Here is a 19,361-nt window from a genome sequence, read left to right as displayed (position 1 = left end):
AATATTCTTTGAGAAAATAAATCTGATGATCTCCAGTTCTGTATGCGCCTCAAAAAAAAATTAAAAAAAAATCAATCATTATTTTGGAGTAATCACCTTCTAATTTTGATTTATATTTTTTAATTTGCACAAAAGTGATGACAAATATAAAGCTGAAGTTAAAAGTACTATATGCATGCTAGCGAGTAATCACTGTGAAAACATCATATATTCATGTCATACAATACCATAAACTGAAATATAATTGAAGTAGATACATACTATATAATGGACAAATAAATTAAAGTTTGGAGAAACAATATTTATTGGATGGGAAAAAAAAAACTTTATACTATATTTTGACTGCCTTTTACCCCAGTACAAACACAATCAAGAATGTTGCCATGAATTGGCTACAGGTAGTTCAATCTCTATGTATGTACTAAGCTGCAGGATAATTCAAAGTAACAATGCTCTCTATATATCCTTTACTACACCTAAAATTTTACAAAATTTCAAAAGTAAACAACTCTGATCTGTAATGGCCTGGCCTGGGGTGATGGATATGATATGATGCTGTTGGTGTAATAATTAATTTCTCCTTAGCTTTTTCAAAAATCTGATCTTAAAAAAAATCAGAGCTGAGGGTGGGTGTATAGTATATATATATATATACAATTGGATGCAAGCAGAACCCTTCATCATCTAATACAATCTTTCGATCTGATATTTACGTGGGAAAAGTAAGTGTATTGCTGAAGAAACCGTACCACTGAAGCCGCCTTATTACTCTTTTAAAAATTCAAAGAGTGCATATTCATTGAGTTCTTCGGCAGTTTTCACACCAGTAAAATCAATATCCTTGAGGGAAGTGTAAAGGCCATCAGTTGAGAAGGGGATGCTACTGCAGGAAAACGAAAAATGGCAATTCGATCAGATCCTAATTAGCTTCAATACTACACTGCACATATATAGATCCAGTTTCCATATATTTAACCACCGAATTGAAACTTCTTTCTTAATATGATACCTCAAACTGTCTTCCAGCATATAAGAGTTGCTACTGTCAGCTTCTTCTGAATCCTCTAATAGTAACTTGATTCTTGAAATTACCTACAAAATGCAAGGTTGTCTTTCTTTCAGTGCCACAGTAATGGGGGTAGCATATATATATATATATATATATATATGTAATACAAAATTTTGGATTCTCTTACAATTCAAGGTCTATATTTATTCCCTGACTATCCATTTTCAGAGGAAGATAAAAGAGAAAGAAAAGGAAAAACTCACATCTTGGGACACAACTTGAGTATTGTTCTCATCCACGCAAAGTGTACATATTCTATAAAGCTGTTGACTACTCAGAGCCTGGAAAAATAGATGCCAATGTGAATGAATAATCAAAACTCAAAGTTGTGCATGCATCTATACTAGACACTGCTTTCAAAGCACAAAACCAAAAGTCTATGAAGCAAATGACATCCGTATCAAACACCATGTCCTACAAATGCTGGGCTGGGCACACATTTAGGCCTGCCTTAATTTTTATTGACTTCTGGGCAGAAATGTTTAGCAACAAAACTTCGGTTACTGCAAATCACCCCTTGGACATGATCTTCTTTTAGTTCTTTATACTGAAGCCGGATGAGTAATTATGAAAGATTGATTGAACTCTGATTTCAGTTGTATTATTCAGTTCAAAATGATCTTAAACGAGATGCCTTAATCTCTTATGACTGTTGGTTTGTCATAATTAATTTCACTAGTTGGACAAGTAATTGGATAACTTTGCATTATATGTCACATTAAGCTATAATAGTTTTATGTTTACTCACACTACTCAAAAAAGTTTTTTAAGTAAAATGGAATAAAAATAAACCATCACAACTCCTAATTTCTAGTTTGTAGTAGATAATGCTTCCCATCCTAAGCATTTAAAAAAGGAAAGACAATTACTTGCCACAACTGGCATCAATGGATTCATGATAGATGAGGTCCCCAAACCCCAGTACAATGAAACAAGAAAAGCATTGAGTATTCATAAAATATCTTACAGGGCACAAGTCAGTTGTAAGATCATCGTATTTAATCTTTGCTTTGTCTTGCAGAACCTGAAAGTTTTAAATCAGTTTTTAAGTCAGAAGACTGGTAAGAAAGTCATCTCGCTACTGTCTTAAAGTCCATAGTTGCAAAGCACTCCACCCATGACATAAAATTTGGTCTTCTATCAAAGAATATGAAATCATGTTCAACATCGAAACTACTTTGTCATAAAGCAAACAAGAAAACATACCAAGAATCCCACAGCCTGCCTTACATGTTTTAAGTCATCCCAAGAGGAACCAACATACTGCATCAACATGTTTGACATTACTACGTAAATCAAGATATTGTTACACTGTAAAGACATCATATATGTGCTTAGGGTATACCAATACATTTATATTAGAGTACCTCTTCTGTTGCCTGCCCACACCATCGTTCTATTTCACCTAACCCAGTTTTGACATATTCCCCATTTTTGACAGTACATTTATCTTTGCTAAGGAGGCTGTAGCAGTGTTTAATAATGTTAGGAGAAGAGTTGTAGTTACCTACTATAATCATTTGAATATAGAAATAGAACTGAAAGATAGAAACACTACCTGTTAAATAACAGTACATCCATGTAAGAGAAAATTTGAACAAACATATTCTGGATAAAAAATGGAAATACCTGAAACAACAATTTCAGTAGCATTATATATTTATTTATATATGCATCAACAGACACAATGTTTGAGTTGGACATTTTCTTACATAATTTCCTTTCAGTATGTCAAGAAGTCTGTTAAGGCTCTCAGTCATGCTTTGCCAGGGACTGGTTGAAGAGTTTTCATTTTGAGGTGCCTAAGTACGATGAGTAGAAAGATATTAGATATTTGAAAATTGATACACATAGATAGAGTTCATGCACAGAGTTTCCTGGTTGAAAGAGACAAATTGGTTATATAAAAATCATATTCACTTGCAAGTATACAACTCAGAGCCACACCTAATAAAATTTTAAACACAGGTGGGGTACTGGATTTAGAAACAAACAATGTGTTGAAAACAAACTTGATAAAAATAACAATAAAAAATAAAAGAAGAAGAAGAAATGGAAATAGAAAAACAGAGAAATTTAAAATTCCACTTATCATCCTGTTTAACTAATAATAGATTTATTGCCAATAACCCATGATCAAAATGATAGAGGTGACTCAAGTGAGACACCCTTGACTAAAGGTTTAGGATTCAAACCCCAACAAAAGCAATCCTATATGGAGAATTTTAGTATAAAGGGTATTCCATCCCCGTTTAGTTCGGAGTATTGTAATTGTTAGTGTTGATTGTATTTCGGCTTAGAAATTCTTAATTGCAGTGTGTTGATTTGAGAAAAAAAATGTAATAGAATTATGCAATTCATTCATAAAAGGAAGCTGTGGAAGCATGTACTCCTTGCTTAGATTTTCTGTTTTCACATGGATTTTAGTTATTAGTTTTGAATTTGAATTCTTGCTCTTTACAAGATATTAGGGGTGTAGTTTGTTATTTTTGAACAATGAAGTTTCACCAGATATTTTGTTTATAATCTGGTACATTTTGTTAGTGATCTCTATTGTATTAACCTATAAATACATACAACATGACACAAGTTTCCTGCGAGATAGGCCTATGAGAGCACTTTATTTAAGTGGAAGTATTACACTGCCCCTTGTCAATGATTTTAAAAGAATGTTCTGAGGTATTTTTAAAAAAAATAAAATAATAATAATAATAATAATAATAATAATAATAATAAAAGAAGAAGATATCTGAGGTGGTATCACAGGCAAAGCACATAATACATTTTTACCAAGAATGGTGTTTATTTTTCAGAAATATTTGCTCCAGTAGCAAGACTTGATGCCATAAGATTTCTGTTTGAATTAGCAACTTAGCAAGAATGGAAGATTTTTCTACTTGATTCAAGTCTACATTTCCCAATGGGTACTTAAAGGAAGAAATCTACATCAAGAAAGCTGAAGATTTTGTTGTGAAAGGAAGCAAAGATAACGTGTACTTTCTCAAGAAATCTTTCTATTGCCTAAAACAAGCTACAAGATCTTGGTATAGCAGAATTGATGATTATCTGTTGTAGCTTAGATTCTGAAAGAGTTGGAGTGAATATGCTCTTTATGAGAAGATGGAACTGAAAAGATAGATGACAAGACATACAGAAACCTTGTGGTGCGATTGATGTACTTGATAGCAACAAGACCTATATCATGTGCTCTGTGAGTTTACTTCAATATCTATATAGTGTGCACGTGAAATTCATTTCAGGGCTGCAAACAAAGTGCATAGATTTGTTCAAGGAACTATTACTTATGGAGTATGAAATACACTACTTAGAGTGCTTCAGTGAATCAAGCAATTTGGTTGAGAAAGTCATTGACAGATTTGAATTTCATTTAAAGAGAAACAATTGAGATTTTTGTTGATAACCAAACTGCATTCTCAATTTCAAATACTCCAGTTTCTATGGCAGGACCAAGCATTTCAAAATAAAATCGCATGCTTTGGAAGTCCAGAATAACAGGAAGATTCTTTTGCCTTGCAAAACTGAAGCAATTGGCTGATATTTTAACAAAATCACTACCTAAGTCAAGGTTTGAGCAATTGAGGAGGAATATGGGAGCTTACATCAAAAGAATCAAGGAATGTTGAAATGTGTATTCTTTAGATTAGATCTTCTACTTTGATATGATTTTTAGCTACTAATTTTGAATTTGAATTATTGCTCTTTACAAATATTAGGGATGTAGTTTGTTATTTTTGAAGTTTGATTTCAGCATATACTTTGCTAATAATTTGGTATACTTTATCGGTGATATCTATTGCATTACCTATAAATAACTCTTTAATCAATGAGAACAATCATACTAGTTTTTTTTCCTACAAAAAAACCTAATGTAGAAGTGTGTGTCACATAAGCCAACTTTAAAAAGGAAAATTTGATACCTGGACACATGAATAAAGTATAGGCAAAAGGTTCCTTTTCATGTTATCTCTAAGGATTCCATAAATCTTCTCTACATAGGCAGTGAGCTGTTGCTTGAACAGCAAAGCAGGATACTTTGCTTCAACCAGTCGGATACCATCAAGCCCACGAATTGAGAGGCTGGATGCAGTAAAAGATGACCTAAACATCCTTCCTAAAAAGGATGTTGGTTGGGAAGCTTGAAGTGGAGATGAAGCAGTAGCCTTTAGTGTCTGTTGAAGTAGAAACATTAGCATAGATGTGTTTGACATCCAATATGCTATGTGACTGTTGTTTGTCTCATCCTGTGAATGACATTACAAGAAAACAAGCACATTAAAAAGCAGACTTTATCTTAAGATTTATTTTAATTTTTTCCAAAGATATATTTAAACAGGAAAACTTTAGGAGTAAAACTGGCAGGGAATTCTGAGAGAAGAAACATTTTCAAGATTAGTAGTAGTAGCAAGATGGCAAGATTCATAAGTATCCTCTGTCACTAGACAAGCTCTAGTATAGCTGGCAGATAGTTGTGCTCTCCCTCTTTATATCACAGGCAAAGCACATAATACATTTTTACCAAGCATATCAACGACCTATGATTCAAGTAAAAAGAGCTTGGATCCCCTTAACATAAGCAAAGTCTCGAGTTTGAACATTTTGAATGGAATAAGTCTGGAGAGCTCCTCAGATAAGGTTCAAGCATACAGCATCATAGACATTTCCTCACGCACACATTGGTATTTGTAGTACTTGTTAAGCTCTAGATGGGCAAAACAAACACCATATAAAAATTCTACGAAAATGAAGGGTTAAAAACAAGGTGAGCAGGCAGCGAGTCATAATGTCATACTTTTTCCTTTCTTTGGATGTACAATGAGCAAACTTCTCAATGTATTTTGATGATGGAGGAGGCTTTTATGGCGCATTTTCCATAAATAGATGATAATAAATATAGACCAGATCTCACAATCACATTCAGATTGTAGGATAGCCATATAACTAATTTATCCAAGGCATGGGCAATCACCTCTATAGAAGAACCAATCATCTGAATCAGATGGTCAAATACATTAGTTTTCTCTGCTTCAAAGGATTTCCAGTTGAGAAGGCATTTGTATATGGTAAATGCGGCAATTGGCTTTCCTTCACTGAACCCTATATGTCCTGAGACACATCTGATAAGAATATCAACACTCTCCTGCAACAGTGGGATAGAACATAAAATAAGTAAGTAGCATTTCTGCACTGTATTCATCTGTCAAAAATATGAACAGAATAAAACATTATCTTTCCTCTTCCTCCACAAGGCTAATTTTTTGCCAAAGAATATGCAATTCCTTTTCCAATTCTTGTACAACAGTACAAGTGAACCCAGCACCCTATGCTTGGTGCACCCTTCTTTTGATTAGTGATTGCTATGCACAAATGTGATAAACATTTGATTCAAAGGTAAAAACCGTTATAGTGATCAACTGTATATGGGTTCATGGTATTATTTGAATTCTTATTCCTTCTATGTTTCTGAGTAATCATTACTAGACCTCACTACCACAACCACAAGTAGATGGAAAGATGAACAAGATAGCTCTTTCCGCAAGCTCAACACTGCTGAGTGCATGAATTACAATAAAAATGATAACTAAGTTTAAGCCTTGAAAACAAAAGGCTATCTATAGAGAATCTATGCATTCAATGTCTGTCATACATTATTTCCATCAAGTAGAGTTTCTAGTTAAAAATTCTTGATCAAAATTGCTATTTAGAAAGGTTTCGATAAATAACAATTTGTTTTCTCTTCTACATTTTTCTCTACTGTTATTTATACTACCACCAGTTTAATTAAGAAATAAAAGTAAAGTACACTAGGCTCCAGAAGACTTTAACTTGCCCTTACTACTGATAAACTTCTGCTAACCTCTGGCTCCAAACTAAAGAAACCTATGGCTGATGGTCGGTCCTGTTGTTTTCTAGGCCAGGAGAGGCAGTAGTTCCTCTCAGCTCGCGCAGCCATGGTCAATAATCCATGCCACAACCATTGGAATTATAAAAATCTCACATGGAAATGTCAATGCAATCAACAGTATCTGGGGCAACTTATCTTAGACACTGTAGTACTGTTTTCCCCATGTTTTGATCTACTTTTCTCAATATCCATAGATGAGAGAGCATAATGTTAGAAATAAAAACCACAGAAAATTATCATTCATGGTTAGAGTTAGATTCTTTATTATAGTTTCATTGGTTTCTTTTCATAGGATAGGGAAAGCAATGTCTATCTACATCCTCTCTATTATATTATACCGAATAGTGAAACTGTAGAGGTCACAACCAACACCAGTAGAAGATCATCAAAAATGATTGAATTCTTCTAAGGTCCTACACATAGTGTAATTTCAAAGAGTGACTCTGGGATCTAATAATTGAACTAAGTGCGAGCAATTTATTTATGGTACATAGTTGAAATTTATAAAAATAAATCAAGTTGTAAGTAAAACACTTACTGCTTATCAGAAAGAAATAAGTTCATTATTATCAGATAATTCATGTTCTAATAACAAACTGACCCGCTGCCTCTCATTTTGGGATCTGCTCAACAGCCTATCAGGATCTGTGCCGAGTTCCTTGGGTGACACATTTTCATCTTCCTATATAGATCATCTTCAAACATTAATCATCCCAGATTAAGCAATCGTTATACAATGCATGATAAAAAGAAGCAAGTAGCTGCATGTTTTCACTCACTTGATCACCATTCTCTGAAAGCTGCAACAGAAAATAAAAGATTAGTAAAAAGCATCTCAAAGAGAAACCCAAAAATAAAAGATTTGTGGCATCATGACCTCAGGGGTTGATGAAAGATGTCCAGACATTCTTCTGGACCCTCCTGAATTCAACAATGCTTGTTGTCGAAGTATTTGGGATTCAGTTTCCAAATCAGAATTTCTCTCATTAACCCTGACATAAGATGCAAAGCCAAAAAAAAAAAAAAAAAAAAAAGTGAATATGATGCTCCAGCTTCACCGAACTCAGATGATAATGAGGTATAAGATTCAAAGATCGTACATCAAAATGAAAAATAAATAAATAAATAAAAAATCTTGAGTATAGTTGTTTTCAGTTAATTTAGGCTGAGTTGTATATTGATGAATAGACAAGTCTCAACCTCTGCATTTCGGTCTTTAGCTCAATTACTTTGGACTCTGCCTCCATACCCTGCTTCAACCGCTCTTCACTAAGTTTGTTTGCTTCATCAAGTTTCTTCCCCAGTGAGGTAAGTAAAGCCTACACACATAAGAATGAACAGATTATGGCGGTAGTGGCAGACATGCATGCAATATGGATCTTAGCAAGCCAACATCTCTTTCAAGAACACAAGGCATACATGAAAAACTCACAACTTCACCTTAAGCTTTGCATTTTCATCAGTAAGCTTATTGATCGCTTCAGGATCATCAGGATTAATGACGATCCTTTCTGCTGACTGTAGGTTTGCAATCATCTGCTCATCAATCTTTTCTGCTGACTGTAGGTTTGCAATCATCTGCTCATCAATCTTTTCTGCTGACTGTAGGTTTGCATTTTCCACGGTTCTGGCTTCCTCCACAGTAGCAGTCTTTCCAATGTCTGTGGGAAATTGTTTAACTTCTTCAAACCGAAGCCGCATTTCTTCTAAACTAGACCGTAGTTTAGAAATTTCCTGGGTTTTGGCTTCCTCCATTTCTTGTAGTTTAGAAATTTCCTGGGTTTTGGCTTCCTCTATTTCTTGTCGTTTAGAAATTTCCTGGGTTTTGGCTTCCTCCATTTCTTTTAAAGCAGACTGTAGTTTAGAAATTTCCTGGGTTTTGGCTTCCTCCATTTCTTTTAAAGCAGACTGTAGTTTAGAAATTTCCTGGGTTTTGGCTTCCTCCATTTCTTCTAAAGCAGACCGTAGTTTAGAAATTTCCTGGTTTTTGGCTTCCTCCATTTCAAGCTATAAGAAAATTATCCAGACTTTAGAATGATAATAAAAAAAAAAATTAAAAAATAAAAAATAAACAAACAAACAAACAAACAAACAAACCATAATTGGAAAGTAGAAGCAAGGTGATCATATTTTCTTTCATTTTTCCTTCAGGTTATCACAAAGATCATGAATGTATAATCGGATAACCAAATTTACTGAGACTTCATAGCAGTTATGATGTTTCAAACATTTCAATTCAGTAGCATAGGCAGAATTTTCTGTTCCATTCAGATATTCTGAGTGCAGATCATTCTTCTCTCTAGTCTATATAACCTATTATCTGAAGAAATGTCGTGAACTGTCACATGGATGTAACTTTAACATGAAACTAAAAATTTGGTAAACCATGCTACAGAAATGTAATTATTTGTCCCATTCCAGGTAAAGACTGAAGGATAGGGGAAAACATTAAAGAAAACAAGCATTGGCCTTGTACAGAATAGCTTCAAAATGTGTATCCAGAAAAATGTGAAGAAACTCGGATAGAAGGCTAACATCATTTCTATCATTAAGGAAGCATACTTACCTTCAGGCGCTTCTCCATTTTCAATTGCTCAGTTAGCTCTTCAACATTTTTTTGCAGATTACCTGCTTCTTTTGCTGCCTGACACAGACAAGAAAAATCAAGACAGTCAACAGATATCCTATAGAAATCATAAACAAATTCCATCAAGGCAAAGATTTAAAAACATTTTTCACGGTGCTGCAAAATTCATCAAATTTGATATTGCTTTTCATAGAAATTCAAATTTTATTGCATCACAATACTGGATTTTCTTTAGACTTATCCATTTCCTTTAGACATATTCACCAGTTTGTTTGCAAGAATGCAAGACAATGGTGACAAGTAGTGCCAATTGATATTGTACATGTCTCCATGCTTTCTAATCCTCGTGACTACATGATAAATTTGAATAACTTTTGACAAAAGCTGACCTTCTAAATTTATGAAAAAAATGAAGTGAGACAAAGGTAATACTGGATCTTCTTGAATAAAATCGCTGGCAAAATGAACCAAGCAGGCATTGGCAGTAGTATTAACTGACCCACAAAAATAGAAATCTAAAAATGTTGCCTACAACGATTAATAGTCCTAAGGCAACAAACAGATGATTATGAATCAGTTTTGGTCAGTAATCTCCAGACTACCTAAGTTAGCAGAGAAAGTAACCCTTGTAAATAAACATTATCCATTGTTCTTTTTTTTTTTTGGTGAGACATTATCCATTGTTCTAAATCCATTTATAACATAGTCTAAACATACTTAAAATTACTAACTACTCTGAGGCATTTTAGGTGAAAAATGGGGAGAATGATGTTGTATGCAAAACTGATAAAAACAGGCAGAGTAGCTTGCCTGCAGTAGCAGTGCTTAAAGAGAAACAGAAGCCAACTAGAAAAATGAGTTCTCACCAGTTTATGCCTGCGTAGTTCATTTTGGGCAAATGTAACCCTGCACACACATTGTACAGCAAGCGCAGCCTTCTGCACCCTCTTATAAGACAGGCGTGACAAGTGTCCACGACAATGTCTCTGGAATCAAATTTAATATCTCAGATCAATATCATTAAATTCAGTTAAACACAAAGATGCACACGAGATTTTTTAGAGTATGATAGACAGATCATACCTTACATGGGTCTGGAGTTTAATTTAGAAGACCATGAATTGATTTTGAAAGTAACTATTGAGTCTAAGATGGTTTGCTCTTATGCAAGTATTGGAAGTGGAAAGTATAAAAATAGGCAATTTGTAAGATAGAAAAACTTGAACAGATTGCATAGGTATACCAAGTACAAATATTTCACAGTTCATAAGTTCCAGTTTTTACAGGAAAGAATTAGGGCTGTATGTTGGGCAGGTCAAAACATCAAGCTAAGGGTTTACATAATATTTGGAAACCATTAGTTGGAACAGTAGTCAAAGATCAAGCTTTAATATATAAGTTTCAGTATAACTAAATGACATAAACTTAACATAAATCATACGTGTTTCGCGTTTTAATTCCACTTGAGAAAGGAAAATAAATGAGGAGAATTAATAATAAAGGTTGACACTCCAGTCTCCAAGAACCTGCTATGTCCAATGGATAAGATAAACTTACCTATTGTATTGTATCCCATAAAACTAAACATGGCCCCTATGTCATATTCATTTGTGATTGGAATTGGCTATCACGGAAGTAAGAGCTTGAACGAGTTGATCTTTCCAAAACTACTATTTGCCCATAACTCAGCTAAATTTGGTACCTGAATTAAGATGGCTGCTTTTGTTTCTTTTCTATATTTAAACTCATTACGAGCAGCCATCCGGCGCATTGGGGTCTGGATGGACACTGCTGAAGCCCACAATATTCTATAATCTCTCCTTGCAATGAACATTCGTGCATACTTTTGGATCATCAGAGAAGCCGCTTCTCTCCTCTTGCATTCAAAGAGGTTGCGTGCCAGTTGACCTGTTTTCACCTCCATGATTAGGTTAAGGAAGTTTTAAGCTTATATTATTGAATCAATAAACCAAGATAGAGTGTTCTAGACCAACCCCTGCACGCAGTTTGGATTCCTATGGCTGAACCCCGCAACATGATATACTTTTTGCGGGAAAAATATCTGCGGACATTTTTCTGAACAGTGCATGCAGATCTTGAAAGGACCTCGGTTCGATGAGAGTCTAGTTCTGCCATCTGACCAGCTCTAAGAAACACCTTTGTTTTTCCAATCTGCAATGAACCATTGTTATCACAAACTAAACAAAAAGCTCATCAACATTCACATATATACATACAAAACCTTAGGTGTGGAATGCTCTAGTATTTCATTAACATATTTAATGTTTCAAATAGCGACAAATAAGATATTTTCAAAGTAGTAATAGATATATGAGCAGTAAACATCTTATCATATTTGATGGATGTGACAAACCAGCTTACTAGACCACATAACTTTTGCCAGATAAATTGTTCCTCCAATGTGTTGCATGATAAATAGCTAACAGTTCAAATGAAAACAAAACAGAGATAATTAACTTCCAACTGTAAAAGGAATAAATATGGAATTGAACAATTAAATATGCAAGAACTTTTGGTCAACACAGAGAACAAGCCATAAATGTTGAATAGCAAAATAACTGCCACTTGGATATACAGTATAAAGTCACAACTGTCACTCCTCTTTAACAGCTTAATCTTAATAGTATGTATTAGAGCAGGTTCAGTTCCTAAGTTCAGTTCCTGTTCCCACCAGGCCACCACCCATGTGTGTCTTTTCAGCAAGGTCAAATAGTCCACATGTTAGACACATATTCCCACATTGAGTGGCATGTTGAGAATGATAGTAAAATTATGAATGCCTCTATCCAACAACATAAACTTTTTGTTGAGGTGGAGATATCAATGTGCTATTACCATAATGGAGGAAAAGACACTCTTCCATCCTGAATCAATTAGTTGTGATCAACATTCCATTTATTTCCAACTGAGGCCACATTAGTAAAGACAAATTAAGAATACAGTACCTGATAACCTTTGAGGCCAACCTTCTCGACAATGTCTTTGCAAATTGCGACCTCTTTGTAACTATCAATTAAAAGAGTTGTGTGAGGAAGTGGTGAAAGGAAGTAAGAGGATACAACAGGAAAATCCAAAGTTCTATTAACAAAAGATAGAAATCTCAGACACTGAACAGTTACTAATGAAACCAAAATACCTGCCCTTCATAAGCTCAGGAACAAGGACACGAAAACGACTAACAAATTCAACAAATGGTTTCCGAGTGGGGAATCCAGCACAACTGATCCTAATTGCCTCCATAACTCCCTGAAAATATATAACTACTCATTGACCAAGCTTGAAAATACAATCATCGTTTTGTATTGTTAGGAATTATAAAAGCATACCCCACAGCGAAGTTGCTGAAGTACATTTGGATTCTCGAAGATTTCTGGCTTTAGAAGATTATTTGGCTTAACACAGCGAATGTAGTGAGGCTCTGTGGCACTGAGTGTCTCAAGCAATGATTGCAATTGTTGCTACATCATGTACAGGGTAGTATTATTTTCATAACATCAAACTAGAGTAGGTTTCCAAAATTGTTTTCAGAGGCTTCCTTAACCATAAATACCAGTTTGACCAGTAGCAAATCCTATCAATGTTTGAAAACCTACCTTAAATCTGGTACCAATGGAGGAGAACTTTGCTGATTTAGAAGTTTCTTCAGCTGGGGGTGGAAACAAGTTTGAGATAAAGGAACATCTTGAAGCACTGAGGACTGCTTGATGCTCTGGAACGACATAATCTTTGTTCTTATCCAAAAATAACTCAGTTTGATATGTGACCTAGACATCAAATTTTCCAGAGTCAGACATAGTAAGCAACACTTCTTTCTTCATAAATGATGGATTAGTAAGTATGAGAAATATATACATCGCCAGCATAATGGCAAATAGTGAAGTCAGTCCGTCTTAATTTTGGCTTGCTGAAGCGCTTATGATCTTTGAAGGTTTGATAGAGCTTTTCAGCAAAAGTCTCATATGTTGACCTTGGGAACATGCTACATGAAGGAATTAAGGCATTTTGGAATGTAAAACCATAATTAGTAGTCCACTCAAAAGAAGAAACTGATTAAAAAGATAATTCAATAACAATAAACATTGTTACCAGGCCTCATCAAGTAGAGCAATGATTCCCCCAGGCTTCTGAAGATATTAAAATATATGGAGCATTAATTCAGCATGTAAATGAAATAAAGAATAAGTGCAAGCCTAGCATTCTAACATAAAAGATCATGCAAATCAGCAAGTGCATGACCAAAGATATTAAGTACAAGCTTAGCACTCTAACATAAAAGATCATGAAACTTATTCTGAATGTTTTAATGCAAATAAACCAATATGTGTGTGTGATCACAATCACCCAAAAAATAGAACTCTTCAAAGACAAAACAAGCAAATCAAGTTTTTAGGAGCAGCGGTTATCGGAAGCGCATGCACTGATCTCCAAGGAATAAGGAAGTCTATTATTTACTTCTTTTTAAAGTTTTTCCTTCCTCCTCCCATTATACTTGAAAAGTTTTGCAGCACTGGACTTAAATTTTCTTCAGAGGAAAAATCAGTGTATTGGGGTAAGTGCTATAATGACAACAAAAAGGAAAAAGTCCACATTGAAGCAGACAAAGGACATACTGTTTTACCAAAGCAATGCAAATTGGAAACATTAACTGTCATTTCCAATATGAATGACATACACACATTTGGTTATCACATGGAAAAGACAAGAAAGTTTAAGTAACTAAAAATATTTCAACAAAATATAACATGAATTGGCAATGCAATCTATATGATTACATGTACTATAGGATCAAGAAGTAGTACTTCAATAAAATCTAACAAGAGTTGGGCATTAATTCATATGTTGACCTTTTCTATGAGGTCGAGAATATCTTGGTTATCAACAAACTCAATATAACTCCAGTCAATTTGTTCTTTGGTATACTCTTCTTGCTCCATCTTAAAGACATGCTGCCAAAGGAAATGAAGTGTGTGGCATCAGATTAATACTTTAGACTTCACTCTGTTTACTGTCTTTTTGTTGTCTATCTGCAGTTTAGGCAATGAAAGCAATTCTAGGCCATGTAGAATATATCTTAGGTACAAACCTGGTTGAAATGTTGCTGCAGTTTTTCATTAGTCAAATTAATACAAAATTGTTCAAAACTGCAAGAAAGAATTAGTATCATTGACAGAATAAAACAAAAATCATCTTAGAGTATCAAACTATAGATATTAGCATAAAAAATTACCATTATGCCAAAAATAGGACCTAAGAGGAAATAGAGAAACTAAACAAACAAAAGGATAGTTTTGTCAATGTAAGTGTGTAAACATAAATTACTAGTTCTAGATCCTTATGTACACAGGACAAGAACAGAGTTTTCATGCAGTATTCTGCAAGAATTGAACCTCTGTGAATGATGATAACAAAGGCATACCGGTTAAGCACCTGTTTGTCTTGAAACTCTCAAATCCATAAATATCCAGAATCCCAATTAAAAGGTTGGAATCAGGATCTTGGCCAATAGAATTGTTTATCTTGTCCACCAGCCTGAGTAAGAAAGAAATTGAAGTTTTAAGTGAACAGCATTTGATACTGATGAAGATTCAATAGCATCTATCCATTTCATCAACCAACCAATCAAATAGTCTAGAATAGACAGTTTTTGCAAGAGCATCTCTATTGATTGCAGCAGCTTGTGCATCAAGTGATTTTGTTATCTTCTCATCGCGAGTCACCATGATGCGTTTGACCAAAGAACTCTCAAGTGCTTTCTCATCACACCTAAATGAAACTTCAATATGATGAAATGGTTCTTTGGACACTTGGGAGAATAAAATACATATCTGAAGAAACAGAGATAAAAGAAACCTCACATGAGAAGTTCAGCTACAGTCTTAAGATGGAAACGAGATTGATTATCTTTGGGTTCTGAAGAATCAGGCTCACTTCCCTTTGCAAACTCAACATTACCCAAGTGAAGTATTGCAGCCACAACGCTAAAAATTGCATCCTGCAAATGGGTATCATCATTAAAGAATCAGTATGTAAATCATGTATAGTGAATTAAGTTCAGATGCCAATACCTGCTCATTAGAATTGATTCCTACAACTTCCATAGCCCTCCTAGTAGCAAGGTACTCTTTAGATTCATCCAAGCCTTCCAATTCATAGAAGTTTGATTGGTTCAGATAATGAAATGACCTAGGATTTGTCAATTTGTATTTTGCAACATCCTAAAATCAATTATTAGAAAATGTGAGAAAAATATAACATTTAAATTTAATTAAAAAAAAAAAAAAAAAAACACACACACACACACACACAGAGTTCCCAGTAGGGGACAAGTGTTATAAGATTTCAGTACCAACTAACTGATAGGATCACCAGTGATCACTTTTAAGGAACACAAAGTAAAGTTGTTCATTCTAACACATCAATCCTTGGATACAGCTATCTGAAAGCAACAGCAGAGTGGAGCAATTGGGCAAGACACTTACTGGTTTTCATATGCAAGACAAAGTCCTAACAGACCCCAGATCAGAGTTAACATAGTAAATGGTTATTTGTTTCCATCAGCCCATTTAGATCATCAGGAAGCCCAAGGAGTAAGATATATATTTTAAAATTAAAAGAGAAAAACCCTTGAAAGCACTTCATCCCTTATGAGAAAGATTTATAGTCTAAGAGATTATACTGTGTTCTTGTCCCCTCAATCTTGATAATTATAAGTGCACATCTCACAATAAATACTCACTTTTGGAAAAGCCATTAATAGATTAGATTTGAAAGCAAATGAAAAACATTCATTTCTTGCATAGCGTTGAATGTAAACTCAACTGAAGTGTCCGCGTCAAAGTGGCAAAAAATTATAAGAATTTGACATCTATATAAATAGAGTACTTCCAAAACCTCAACGTGTAGATCTACTTAGAGTAAATTTACCTCTTGCGGTGCAGCACAAAGCATGTAGAAGCAGTGATAATTTCTTTCAGGATCAGACACTTGACAAACACGAGATCGTTCCAGCAGATATGTTCTGATAGCAGCACCAGAGATTTTTCCCCTTTTGTTAAACTGAAGCTCAACAAATTTACCAAAGCGACTGCCACCAGTACATGTTGGTGAACAAATTCTGATCAGTTAAGACAATGATAATAATAAGGGAAATAATGCTCCTCTGTCCCATTTTAATTGGCCAGTACACTGTTTCTAGGTCAGTTTGACCAAATTTTGCTTAAAATTCATTACTGATGAATGATTAAATTCAATACATGAAAATAAAATTACTATATATTAAAAGATTACATAAAAGCTTCTAATTGTCTCAAAAATTTCTTAACTATCTAAAAAATCAGTCTAAAAGTTTGCAAAGAAATATATCTCAAAGGGACTAAAACAGGCAAATAAAAAGGGGATAGAACTCAAAGGAGCAATAATATATCAACTTTCATATTCCAAGTTGTAAATAACAAGCACTTTAAATTGCAAATTCCGCATACCTTGAATTGTTGTTTCTCACTGTTTTTGCATTGCCAAATGCTTCAAGAACTGGATTTGACTACCAAACAAAGAACATCAAACCTTTTTTAGCAGACTATGATTTCAACATGACTCAACACAATGGAAAATTAATAAAGAGAATCAATATTTAGATGAGAAAACACACCTCAAGGACTTGCTGTTCCACAGACCTCCCCTCAGATGCAGCTCTACCTCCCATATATGCAAGATATTGCATAAGACTTTTTGTGCTTTCGGTCTTGCCAGCTCCACTTTCTCCACTAACCAAAATTGACTGGCTTATCGCATCGTTCACCATCTGTCTGCAATCAGAAGCATTAATTCAGAAAGCATGCTAAAATGGGTAGAGGAATTGACAATTGACTGCTTGCCTGTAAGCAGAATCTGCAATAGCAAAAGGATGAGGGCTTAATTCCCCAAATACAGCTCCTTTATACTTTTCCATCACATCTTTTCCATATAGACTAGGCAACCTTTTAAAAGGATTCACAGCGATCAATATGTTACCTGTGTAAGTCTGAGGGAACAATTGGGTATGTAAGCTCCATAAACCACTCAAATGAAGATATGACAACAAAGAAAACATGAGTCACTTGTATTTCATGCATAAATTGCAATAAGCATTACAGTTACAAAATAGAGTACTTACGTAAATTTCATTCATGGTATATCTACTTTTTAAATTAGCCAAAACTCCAGGTTCATGCAGATAGGCAAGTTTTGTCATATCATCCACACCAGCTTCAGGGGCTTCAGTATCTTTTGGGTAGACACCAGATGCCTTAGCTACAACCTACCGCCAAATTTCACATTCAATATGAAATATCTATGCCATGTCAAAAAAACATGATCATACCAAAAATTTTCATATATGGAAAACATACTAGCTTTAGAGCATTAGTGGAAATGCATTCCCTATTTGATTGGCAGCGGATAATTTGAATTCATTTCAGGTCTATTCTTTCCTTATGAATGAGCTTTTAATTTGGACGAGCCAAATTTATTTTATTTTAAGCACCAAGCAGGTGCCTCAAAAAGGTATAAAATGCAGAAACACTGAGAATAAGTGTATATATAGAATAATTTCAAGAAAAACGTGTAAATAATAATAATAGTGACAATCCACAATAATCCCACATAGAACAGCACCCACAACCAGTTTTATATCTTGCATTACATTAACAAAAAGTAGTTTGTATTGTTACCAAAGGAGACATAGATGATTGAACATTAGGCCATTTATGAAATATTAGGGAAGGCAATAATGAGGTTTTATAATATCATAACTGAGATTTCAAAACATCATAATTGACTGATACTGATCTCCATGAACTTCTCAAGCAAGATAAAAGCATTGAATGGTCAAAGAAAAATACTTCACTTCTGACATCTGCCACATAAATCACAACAATATAGAAGAGAAGAGAACAAAAAGAACTCAAGTCTCTAGGGAAAAAAAATATACATTTTTTTATTAAAGCATTAGAACTTCATTTTTTCAAAAGAAAAGATATAAAGAATCCACAAAGCAAGTGATTACCGTCTTCCCTGAGGTACATTTTACTTTAATCTCCTCACCCTTGACTTCCAAAACATGCCCCTCATTCCAAGCTATATCAGGATCCTCAACCCAAACTTGAGATCCAACCACAATAGCGGCCAAAGAAGTCTGCACAGAACATACAATAGTATGAAAAAGATATATGTAAAGTAATGAATGCACAGTCAATTCAATTATATGGTATGTAAATAAAATTTATTGTTAAAGAAATGGGCACGACTGAATTGCATCATTTCTGTAATGAAAATGGGTAGATAACCGAGGTGAACACAAAGTGGGCTAAACAAGCTCAGATACCATGTTAGCACATGGGCCAAACCACACTAAAAGACTGAATCTAATCAATTAGTTAGTCTAACACATGAGTCATGACCTTATACATACATATGTTTCTCTCTTATTTTTCAATGTGGGACTTTTAGCACAATGAAAGTACTCAAATAACTAAACAAATTTTGGGCTTGGAACGAAATTTATAATAAAAATGCTAAACAAAAATTGACAAGTATATCCAGAAGCAATAAATAATATATTACATGGTAATCTTGAATATTTTTCAGGAAATAATTTTTTTTTCACATATCAAAGACTGAAAGAGAGGCTTAATAATTGATGTACCAATAAATCATATTATATTAAAATTTTAAAATTTATATTTATATTTAAATTTAAAAAAAAAAAAAACCACACACACACA

General features: G+C 34.2%; 1 protein-coding gene across 2 annotated transcripts; it reads right to left on the bottom strand.

Annotated features, from left to right (window-relative positions):
• Nucleotides 1-316: 316 nt before the first annotated feature.
• Nucleotides 317-18,764, bottom strand: LOC116031600 (myosin-7-like). 2 transcript variants are annotated; one of them, XM_031273850.1, is made up of 37 exons: nt 18,644-18,764; nt 17,753-17,896; nt 17,475-17,620; nt 17,249-17,405; nt 17,082-17,140; nt 16,525-16,684; nt 15,666-15,815; nt 15,456-15,592; nt 15,217-15,363; nt 15,028-15,129; nt 14,684-14,741; nt 14,445-14,546; nt 13,687-13,724; nt 13,453-13,579; nt 13,194-13,364; nt 12,927-13,058; nt 12,737-12,846; nt 12,546-12,606; nt 11,574-11,751; nt 11,282-11,487; nt 10,446-10,565; nt 9,559-9,636; nt 8,433-8,999; nt 8,193-8,311; nt 7,870-7,984; nt 7,772-7,792; nt 7,594-7,674; nt 6,057-6,227; nt 5,008-5,331; nt 2,782-2,871; nt 2,628-2,698; nt 2,437-2,533; nt 2,276-2,332; nt 2,037-2,093; nt 1,273-1,350; nt 1,010-1,092; nt 317-883 (listed from the first exon to the last, which is right to left on the bottom strand). In XM_031273850.1, the coding sequence occupies exons 2-37, from the start codon at nt 17,828-17,830 to the stop codon at nt 766-768; spliced, it is 4,566 nt and encodes a 1,521-aa protein (XP_031129710.1). In that variant the 5' UTR covers nt 17,831-17,896; nt 18,644-18,764; the 3' UTR covers nt 317-765. The 2 variants fall into 2 exon arrangements, with proteins under 2 accessions (XP_031129710.1, XP_031129702.1); XM_031273842.1 differs by lacking the exons at nt 17,082-17,140; nt 17,249-17,405; nt 17,475-17,620; nt 17,753-17,896; nt 18,644-18,764 and having other exon boundaries at nt 15,666-15,739; nt 16,525-16,619.
• Nucleotides 18,765-19,361: the final 597 nt, after the last annotated feature.

Source organism: Ipomoea triloba, chromosome 1 (genome assembly GCF_003576645.1).
Source record: "Ipomoea triloba cultivar NCNSP0323 chromosome 1, ASM357664v1".
Taxonomy (NCBI): Eukaryota; Viridiplantae; Streptophyta; class Magnoliopsida; order Solanales; family Convolvulaceae; genus Ipomoea; species Ipomoea triloba.
Note: the sequence above shows the minus strand (reverse complement) of the source record. Positions and strands in the feature narration are given on the sequence as shown.